General features: G+C 37.8%; 1 protein-coding gene across 1 annotated transcript in view; it reads left to right on the top strand.

Annotated features, from left to right (window-relative positions):
- The window catches only part of aaas (achalasia, adrenocortical insufficiency, alacrimia), a 17,673-nt gene extending 7,785 nt beyond the window's left edge, over positions 1–9,888 (top strand). Inside the window, exons 9-17 of the mRNA XM_016502846.1 lie at positions 53–173; positions 1,291–1,415; positions 1,622–1,682; positions 4,670–4,760; positions 7,118–7,190; positions 7,686–7,753; positions 8,974–9,055; positions 9,150–9,234; positions 9,505–9,888. Of these exons, the coding sequence (XP_016358332.1) occupies positions 53–173; positions 1,291–1,415; positions 1,622–1,682; positions 4,670–4,760; positions 7,118–7,190; positions 7,686–7,753; positions 8,974–9,055; positions 9,150–9,234; positions 9,505–9,648 (850 nt within the window). The 3' untranslated portion in view covers positions 9,649–9,888. The remainder of the gene's footprint in view (positions 1–52; positions 174–1,290; positions 1,416–1,621; positions 1,683–4,669; positions 4,761–7,117; positions 7,191–7,685; positions 7,754–8,973; positions 9,056–9,149; positions 9,235–9,504) is intronic.
- Positions 9,889–10,427: the final 539 nt, after the last annotated feature.

The following is a 10,427-nucleotide window of genomic DNA, read 5'->3' as shown; positions in this document are numbered from 1 at the left end:
TCTCTCTCTCTCTCTCTCTCTCTCTCTCTCTCTCTCTCTCTCTCTCTCTCAGGCCGTCGTCTGGCTGTGCGCAGGTCTTGTCTCATCCGGGTCATTCTCCCATCACCTCCATCGCTTGGTCCCCCACCGGCTCCCTGCTTGTGTCTGCGTCTCCTGTCGACACAGGCATGATGGTAAGCGCCAAATCTCAAGTCTTCCTGCTCAGTTTAAATGCATACATTTGTTTAGCAGATCTATGTGAAGTTGGTACTCATCACCACTGTATATTTGAGTGTGACGCAGAGAAATTATGTAATTCTCTGTAGGAGCAGTGACAGCTGTCAACTTAATACAGAAACAGAGCGAGCAAAAAGAGAAAGAGACTGGCATTTTCCAAACAATGTTTAGATTGTTTCCAGATCTAAAGCGTAAATGGCCTTACTGTAGCTTCACCTAGTGTGTTTGGGGTCATTTGGATATACGTCAACCACAAAACACTCTCTCAACTAATGCTTTGAAATAAACAGGGAACTAACTCTGGTACATTCAAGTTAAGGGTTTAATTTAACTACCGGGCCCAAATATTTAACTTAACTACTACTTATTTTTGATGGACCAATATTGATTTTTAGATCTCGGTCTGTGCTGTTTTTTGTTGATTTGTGAACAAAATGTCACTAAACATTATTTTTTTAGAGCACCTACCATGCAGTAATTGCGATGAGCTTTGCTACTTTTGATCAGAAACAAAGTCTTCGCTTTTAAATTTGGTAAATTTTATAACTAAATTCAATCAATTTATTCATTGATCTGAGACCATGTGTGAAAATGCTTGTTTTTTTATGTACTTGCCGAAAAAAAATATCAAAGTTCATACTTCCAAAAAAGCATCCATATTGCAGCTGTACAGGGCTGTTTTCACCAAGATGAATATTCAGTTTTGATAAACATTTTCATTTGAATGAATGGCAGTCAATGCAGACGTTTTTTTTTTTTCCACAGACTTCATGCTGAACTTTAGTTGGAGTGAATAGGCTTGAAGTCATTTTGTTTCTTTGTTTCATATTCTTCTGTTTATATGCAGGATTAAATTCAACTTTGAGTTCCCGTTGTCAGTGTGGCCATGGACTGCTCGACCTCACTGACTATATACAGCATTAGCTATGAAGGAAAACAAGGGTCTTATGGTGGAATTAGAATGTGAATTGTGGCGTATGTCATAACGGTGGTTTAGGAATGGAGTGCTTTATTGTTTGAGACTGTGTTTGTGTTTGTGTGTGTGTGTGTGTGTGTGTGTGTGTTGTGCTGTAGGTGTGGGATGTGGCAGCAGAGAGCGCTGTGCCGCTGCAGCGGGTGGGTGGCGGCGGCGTCACGTATCTCTCATGGTCTCCAGACGGCAGCCGACTGCTGGCAGCTACTCCATCGGCTCTTTTTAGGTACAGTCACGTGATCCATTTAAAACACGAGTGTGCAGACATACAGCTCTCCACTCGTTCAGGCCACTTAATATAAAGTGGGACTGAATATTTCATTGTGTTCACTGTTCAGTATAGATTAAAGATTGATATGCAGATACTATTCATTAGGTTCTCCGTTTCAGACTGTGTGTGTGTTTGTGTGTGTGTGTGTGTGTGTGTTGTAGGGTTTGGGAGACGCGCATGTGGACGTGTGAGAGATGGCCGTGTCTGAAAGGCAGTTGTCAGGTAAGAAAACTTCGGAAACTGAGTGTAAAGGGCTGTTCACACCAATAACAATAACTAAAGTGTTAATAATCAGTCTAATTCTATTAGAACTGTGAAGTTAACACCATACTCGTAACGATAACGACCCGGGGGAATGATTTTCTTGAAATCACTCCAGTTGATGAGTGAGAAAATCATTGACAGCCAGTCAGAATCCATGCGACTCCATTTAAAGTGGCAGATGACAAATATGCAGTGCACGTTTAGTCTGTTGGAGTGGACACTATTATAGTTCTGTCGTGACAACTCTCGGAGGGATTGGCATGGTAATGTACGTGACAATGTTAATGTATTTGATCTTGTTGGAAAAGATCTGCTACGCTGCTGCTGCAATACAGCCACAACATGCTGCTGTGAGCATGTAAGAAACACTGCTGCTGCACATATAACATACATGAAATAACCCCCATATAACATACATGAATCACCTCGTAGCAGATCTATACAGGTGGAGCTGGGGAAGGTGGAGGGTTTCTGAAGCATGCTGCAAACTGCTACAGCAAGCACTAGTCATATATTTGAATGTTGAGCAGCGAGCTCAATGGCTATCGATACAGGAGAGAACCAATCAGCTGTGACGTGATGATGTAATTATGTAAAAATTTAGTTCGATCTATCGGACTGCGCCATCTAGAGTTTCATGCCAGAACTTTGAATTTAACACTGTCTTTATATGTTTTTAGTGTAAAATGGCCTTCCTGTCCTGTGATTTAGAGCGGGAGCCAAGAAAAAAATCTTCCTCTGTGCTTTCTCTATTTGTAGCTTGTACTATTCTAAACAATATCTGAAACTTCATATTACGAGCACTTCCTGTGTTTATTTGCCTCTTTATGATGAATTGCTTGTCGCATTCCTCCAGGGTGTCTGCGGGTCCTTAAAAAGTCTTAAAATGTCTTAAATTCGGATTCGATGTGTCTTAATTCTTTTTGGTCTCATTACCGCTAAAATATCTTCAGTCTGACGGACCTAATGACTGTTTACAATCATTGGACAGACCGAAGATGTTTTCTTCCCCGCGGTAAGTTACTGCATCATCAGAGAGAACTGCAGTAAGTTAGCAGAATACAGAATACAAGCTCGCGCTGAGGCTCACTCTGTTTGTCTTGAGACTTCAGAACAAATGAGCGTGACAGCACACATAAACTCAGAAGAAACACACTGAGGTAAAAATTCAAAATGTTTCGTTTATTCATAACATGATATATTTAAATAACACCAAAAATTACCATATACAAATGTGATATAGATTTTTTATAACAGTTCAATAAACTAGAAGTTTTATTAAGCGACTTACGTTTTAGACACCATATTGCCTGTTTTGCACTATTTCGCCAACAAAAATAATTCCAAACAAAGCCACAGCGCTGTTTTGCGTCTCTGAGCAACATGACGGTGTTTCGTTCCCAAATGAATCAACCGTTTAAATGATTTGGTTCAGTCGCAATGACTCGCTTAACAGTGACTTACTGCCACCTACTGGCGGTTTTAATTTCACGTTTAAAGTATCTTTTCATTTTTAAAATTATTTCAAATATCAGTATTCAATGTTTATCAAAACATTATGTATGCATTTGTAACTGCACGTTAAATTCATACATGTTCTGCATTAAACAGTGTGTAAACACATCTAAATGTGCACCACTTCAGGTGCAGCTTATGTCTGGATTGCAAAGATGAATTTTGTTGATACTGATTTCATTTGCTTGGTAACAGCCCAAATGTCTTATTATTCTAATTCACTGATTAAATGTAAGAATTTGACTCAAAAGATAATGCACACTTATAGAAAAATGGCTTTATAAAGGTAAATGACTTTACAATCATTGGACAGACCGAAGATGTTTTCTTCCCGCGGTAAGTTACTGCGTCATCAGAGGGAGTTGCAGTAAGTTAGCAGAATACAGAATACAAGCTCGCGCTGAAGCTCACTGTTTGTCTCGAGACTTCAGAACAAATGAGCGTGACAGCACACATAAACTCAGAAGAAACACACTGAGGTAAAAATTCAAAATGTTTCGTTTATTCATAACATGATATATTTAAATAACACCAAAAATTACCATATACAAATGTGATATAGATTTTTTATAACAGTTCAATAAACTAGAAGTTTTATTAAGCGACTTACGTTTTAGACACCATATTGCCTGTTTTGCACTATTTCGCCAACAAAAATAATTCCAAACAAAGCCACAGAGCTGTTTTGCGTCTTTGAGCAACGTGATGGTGTTTCATTCCTGAATGATTCAACTGTTTAAATGATTCGGTTCAGTCGCAATGACTCACTTATTAACAGTGACTTGCTGCCACCTACTGGCGGTTTTAATTTCACGTTTAAAGTATCTTTTCATTTTTAAAATTATTTCAAATATCAGTATTCAATGTTTATCAAAACATTATGTATGCATTTGTAACTGCACGTTAAATTCATACATGTTCTGCATTAAACAGTGTGTAAACACATCTAAATGTGCAGAAAATATTTCTTCAGAATAAATTGTTTACTCCACCAAAAATCTCAGTGATGCAGTTATTTTGCGAAGATATTTTGTATGGAATATTGTCTGCTGACATTAAAAGTTCGCTATATATCATAGTTATAAATACCATTTATTACAGCAATTATATTTTGTTTTCTTTTTAATTTATACACATTAAATATTACATATATGTATGTAATAAAATGTGTATTTCCATTACAGGTTTAGGTCTTAAATTTCATATAAGGTGATTGAAAAGGTCTTAAAAAGTCTTACATTTTACTTGTTCATGTCTGCAGAAACCCTGTCCTCATTTGTAAGTGTAAATTAATAAGTGTAAATGAAAATTATCACACCTGCAAGCAATGTTTCTGAAAACTGTCCTTCATATAGCTAAAGGAAGTGATTCACAATGTGCACACTGCATTGCCCGTGTTTTAACTGTGTTTGTGTCTGTGATCGTGTCAGTCGGCCTGCTGGAGTCCTGACGGTGGCTGTCTGCTGTTGAGTATGCAAGGAGAGAGGGTCATATATGCGCTCACCTTCTCCGATCTCACAGGTATGAACAACAACACATACGGTCCTCCGGTTACCTGTGTCTACTGAAGACCATGCTTGTCAGTTATTATTGTGATTCTGAAGGGGTGAACCTTTGGCTAGATGAAGATTCACTTTGACTCATAACTCATAGGTTCTCTGTTCAGTTTAGAACCATTTGATTCACAATGAAAGTTAATTAGAAGGTCTAGAACCAAAGCAAAACGTCTTGACGGATTGATCGTATTTAGGAGTTAGACAAACGTGAACGCCACCACAAAGTCATAATTAGGAGCAGTTAACTCTGAATTTTCTTTAAGCCCTGAGTTTCCGAGTTGAGGGCGTGTAAGCAAGAAAACATGTTGAAATGAATGAAAAGATTATTACCTATAAAATCCATCTACAAAATACAATAGCGTTGTACAAGAATGCTAGAATATAGCAATTCAGTTTACAGCACTTTCATAAATTAAAAACAGAAAAAAGCAAAAACACATTGATGCACATTATTTATTCATTATTTTGTAGATGAAGAGTTAAAAAAAAAAAACTTAAGAGAGAAGGAAAAGGTAATTTGCCATCTTGCTCTGACCAAAGTGACTTGAACACAACTGATATCGTAATTATGACTTGCCAACTCGTAAATACGAACTTCCCAGGAAGACTTGTGGTGCATTCAAGTCCTTTTGGGAAGTTCGTATTTACAAGTTGACAGGTCGTAATTAAAAGGTCAGGTGTGTTCAAGTCACTTTGGTGTAGGGATGGGCGATACAGGCTTAAAAATATATCACAATAATTTCTGGTATTTATTGCGATAACGATATCAATGACGATAATTCAGGGAATCCGGTTTCTTTAGAGAAAAGTATTATCTTTCCTATTTTTACCCAAAATAGGGTGTTGTGAGCATTACTGATTACACACGTAATGTAATGACTGTTTAATTCATACTGGAAGCCGGAGGGCGCTCTTGCACAGAAACATATGCATCGCAGGAGTAATAGCACTGACGACGCTCCAGGAAATCCCTAATATGGACAAAGGTATCCAGTTATCGCTGAATAAAATGCACAACGGACATAGAGAAGCTTTAACTGATGAAACTTTAAGACAATAAACATACGATTGCACAAAATAAATGGTTTATCTGTGTTCTTCAAGCAATCTTGGGTATTTTTTATAAGGAAAGTATATTTATAATGCAATGCTAATCGACATAGCCTTTATCACTGTATATAATACTATCATTCTGTAATATGAAACCACGTCTGGTAACAAAAATAAGTTATTTCAAACACTCGACTATGATATTAAGTTAATTTGGAGAAAATGCATGTCAATAAATTATATCTTTGTTGGACAACAGGTTTGTAAACCGGCTCATACACATGCAAAACTGTAGCGCACACGTGCTACTGTAGTACATTTATTCAGACCGATTTGTTTGTCGCACTGTTCAGCCCTAATCAGTTCCAGACTGTAGAAGGAGCTCCTCATTTAGAGTTAAACTCCTCCTTAATTTCACGTCTGTCTCACACAGAAATATGTCAACAACTAGACTTTATCGTTATTATCGTGGGAAGACTCATTCTTATCGTGGGGAGAATTTTTACCGGTATATCGCAAACGATAAGATAACGCCCATCCCTACTTTGGTGGGAACCAGATGGCGGTTTCAATTTTTACATAAAATTCAACAATTTTTTTTAAACTCTGCATCTACAAAATGATGAATAAAGGATGTGCATCATTGTGTTTTTGCTTTTTTCTGTTTTTATTCAATTTATGAAGATGTAGTAAACTGAATCATTCTATGGTAATCATACAATAATAAAATATTTTGTATAAGGATCTTTAATAGTTTTATTGTACAAAAAAAATTTATTAATTTCAACTAATTTACTGTCAACACAGTCACTGCATATCTATAGTCTTTGGCTGTGTCCATTGCATCAGACACGTTTTCTCACTGACATGCCCCCAACTCTGAAACTCGGGGCTTAAAGAAAATTGAGTTTCCCACTCGTAATAATGACTTTGTGGTGGCGTTCATGTGCTTTCAACTCGTAAATATGATCTATTTGTCATGACTTGAATGCACCAACCGTCCTGCAGAGTTCAGCTCCAACCCTAATGAAACACACCTGAAGCAGCTCTTCAGACTCACTAGAAGCGTCCAGGCGAGAGTGTTTGAGCTGGCTGGAGCTGAACTCTGCCACAAAACTATAAACGCCTTTGTGACTCCCTACAGAGCTTACATGGATCATGGTTAGAAGTGCTGACAGCTTTGATTAATACAGGAGCCTGACTAAGTCCATTGTGTCCTCATACACAAACAGGCTGGTACAGTATGTAGTAGAGTGTTGTCTGGTGTTGCAGGTGGTTCTAAAGCCGCCAGTGTGGTGGCTGATCTCTCTGAGACCTCCTTCCCTGGACCTGATGGAGACCTCACGTAAGACGGCCATTTTTTACATGTGTCTCATTAGCCTGTGTACATAAAGAATACTCTAGCGCTTTAAGACTGGAATACGCTACACAACTTAAAAAAAAGTTGTCTAGCGATTTTAAAACGCTAGACAATGTTCACAGAGGAAACCTGGCCATCATACACTACGACTGAGGATCTAACACTATCAGACTTTAAAGTTGAAAACAATATGTGTTCTAAAATCGGCTGAAGATATCAAACATGTTTGTCGACTCAAATCTGCAGACTGGCTCTGACTTTCAGCAAATAGAGTCGGTTTCTCCAGACTGTAAATCTGGGCAGAAGTAGTGTAGTGTGTTCCAGGTTTACGTGAATTACACTCTTTCCTCGTGACATGTTTATTCCTGAGGAGAGCGTTTACAGAGTAATGTGGTGCGTAGAAAGTTATTTAAGCAACTGAAACACTTACCCAATGAAATGGTTTTTACTGCTTGAGTTTCTCTTCTCTCTCTCTCTCAGTGTCGGGGGAGAGGTGTGCTCTCTTTCATGGGATCCGAGAGGTGAAAGACTCGCCGTGCTTCTGAAAGGTAAAACAAAGCCCTCGTGACCCACTCTACCATCCAGCTGCCTGTGTTAGATGAAGCAGGCTCATCGCTAGAAACACAGATTTCTCAGATCTTTAGCCACTTTACAGCTCTGTAGCATGTTAGGCTGCAGCAAGGCAAACGTGAATGTTTGTGTAGCAGAAAATGTTAAAACACAGCGGACGAAGCGGGTTTTCTTTCCCCTGGTGAGTGTGTCAGATGAAAATCTGGCAGCAGAATTAGTAGCTAGAAAATGAATGAAATGCTGGACTTCTTGGCAAAGCATTTTTGAACTGAATCAATACTTAAAACAGGAATACAGAAGCACGGACATGTTGAAGATGTGCTGTGTTCATGCGAAATGTTATGATATTATGATTATTCTATGTGACCCTGGGCCATAAAACCAGTCATAAGGGTCATCTGAATAAATCCGCTTTCCATTGATGTATGGTTTGTTATGATAGGACAATATTTGGTCGAGATACAACTATTTGAAAATCTGGAATCTGAGGGTGCAAAAAAACCTAATATTGAGAAAATCACCTTTAAAGTTGTCCAAATGAAGTTCTTAGCAATGCATATTACTAATCAAAAATTAAGTTTTGATATATTTACGGTAGGAAATTTACAAAATATCTTCATGGAACATGACCTTTACTTAATATCCTAATGATTTTTGGCATAAAAGAAAAATCTATAATTTTGACCCATACAATGTTTTTTAGGCTATTGCTTCAAATATACCCCAGCGACTTAAGACTGCTTTTGTGCTCCAGGGACACATATTATGTACAGCACATTGGTCAACATCTGCTGGACTAAGCTGACAGTAATGACTTTTCCCTTACAACTTAAAATACATTTGAGTATATGGTCAATTTAAATTATATATATAAAAAAAACCTAAACGTATTTAAAGGAAAAAAGTACTTTTTACAAATATCATAAATTGAGAAATGCCAACTGAAATTTTACAACCAGAGTTCATCTTGCCATGTCAACATGAGTTTTTCAGGCTCCTCTCTTTTTTTTTTTTTTTCCTGAACAATTCTGCATGTTAACAGACAAACGTTTTTCAAATGTTTATAATATTTTAACAAAACCACTTAAGAGATGATGATAAATGATGCAAAGGTTTTCTTATGAAGAATCTCTTGATCCCTTAAAGCCGCTCTTTTGCATTCCTTTCTTCTTTGGTTCATCATTTGTTCTTCACGCAGGTGATTCACAGGCGGTTAATCACCCTTCAGTCATAGCAGTCTTCAAAACGCGCTCCAGTCCCGTCTTTGAGCTGCTGCCGTGGTGCGTATGATTCTGTGTGAGCTCTGCTGGGAAACTGAGTAGCGTTACTGTTGTCAGGACTTTCCAGAATCCATTGTGTCTTTCTCTTATGTAGTGGTTTTGTGATGGGAGAGGCTGGAGCAGAGCCTAGGTTCATGCAGTTCCATCCGCACTTCCAGCACGGCGCTCTGCTTACTGTGGTGAGTCACATGATTCGAGAAGAACGAGTCTGCTAGTCATATAATGCTCTGCAGCCGTGGATGGAGGAGGGCTTTGAGCACTGCGTGACACAATAGGAGCAGCAGAAGTGAAGCTGAAATGGCAACGTAACTCTGTGTCCTATTAGTGTAGGTAATAGGACACATCTACCTGACCTGACGCTGTGTTAGATGTATAGAGATAAAATGATTGCAGTGTAAACCGTGTATGATGCAGTCTGAAGCTGATTGTTGAGTCTCTGTCTGTTATAGTGCTGGTCTGACGGGCGCATCTCTCACGTGCCGTTTTACTTCAGCAGCGCTGGGCTTTTAGGAGGAGACTCACCGCAGCAAGCCCTCGCCAGCAACACAGCGGATCATTCCTCAAACAAACTGTACACTGAACAGATTTCCTGAACACCTTCACTTCCCTCAACCGCTCACATTAACCTGTCAGCGCTCGTTCTACTCTCATAAACCTTTTTTACAGCATAATGTGTGGCTTGTGTATTTGAAGATAAACAAAGTCTTTGCATTATTTGGATTTCCATGTGCTGCTAATTTGAAACATTTAGGAGCGCATAAAGTACTTTAGCGGTGAAATGAAATAATTTGTTTTTCCTGTAATAAAGAGATATGAGGAGATATTTACAAGCAAAATTAATTTGAATACAAAAAGTACATTAGGTTTTTAAATGTTTCTGCTTCAGGCAGTATATTTTAAACACTGAATTAAATGCAAGCTACAGTTTAAGTAACTGAAATACCAATAATAAAGAAAATAAATTAATAGTTAATACTTTTAATTTTGACCAATTCAGCAGGACTCTTTATTTTAAAATGTCCTTCTTACAGCTGCTCATTCAAACAGAAAAGTGGGGAAAAAATATACACTCTAAAATGCATCTAACACGTATTACAATATAAAAACCTGACCATAAAGTAAGCATTGTCATAATTCATCTGCAGTAGATCATAAGCAATCATTTAGTATAAATGTGTGGTATTCAATGTTTATTGTTCCATGCTTAATGGAATAATTTTAAACCTAAATGTAATATTTTTTAACTTTATATAAAAAAAAAAAAAGTTGCACATTTGCTGCTGTTTGCAAATAAATTAAATGAAATACATTCACAAAAGTGGATTGACTCGTGTCCCTGAATGACTAAATGTAAACGTATATGCATCAACAA

The sequence above is a fragment of the Sinocyclocheilus anshuiensis genome, unplaced genomic scaffold, assembly GCF_001515605.1.
Source record: "Sinocyclocheilus anshuiensis isolate Anshui unplaced genomic scaffold, SAMN03320099.WGS_v1.1 scaffold1838, whole genome shotgun sequence".
In the NCBI taxonomy this organism is placed as follows: Eukaryota; Metazoa; Chordata; class Actinopteri; order Cypriniformes; family Cyprinidae; genus Sinocyclocheilus; species Sinocyclocheilus anshuiensis.
The sequence above is the reverse complement of the archived record's forward strand: the minus strand, read 5'-3'. Positions and strand labels throughout refer to the sequence as shown.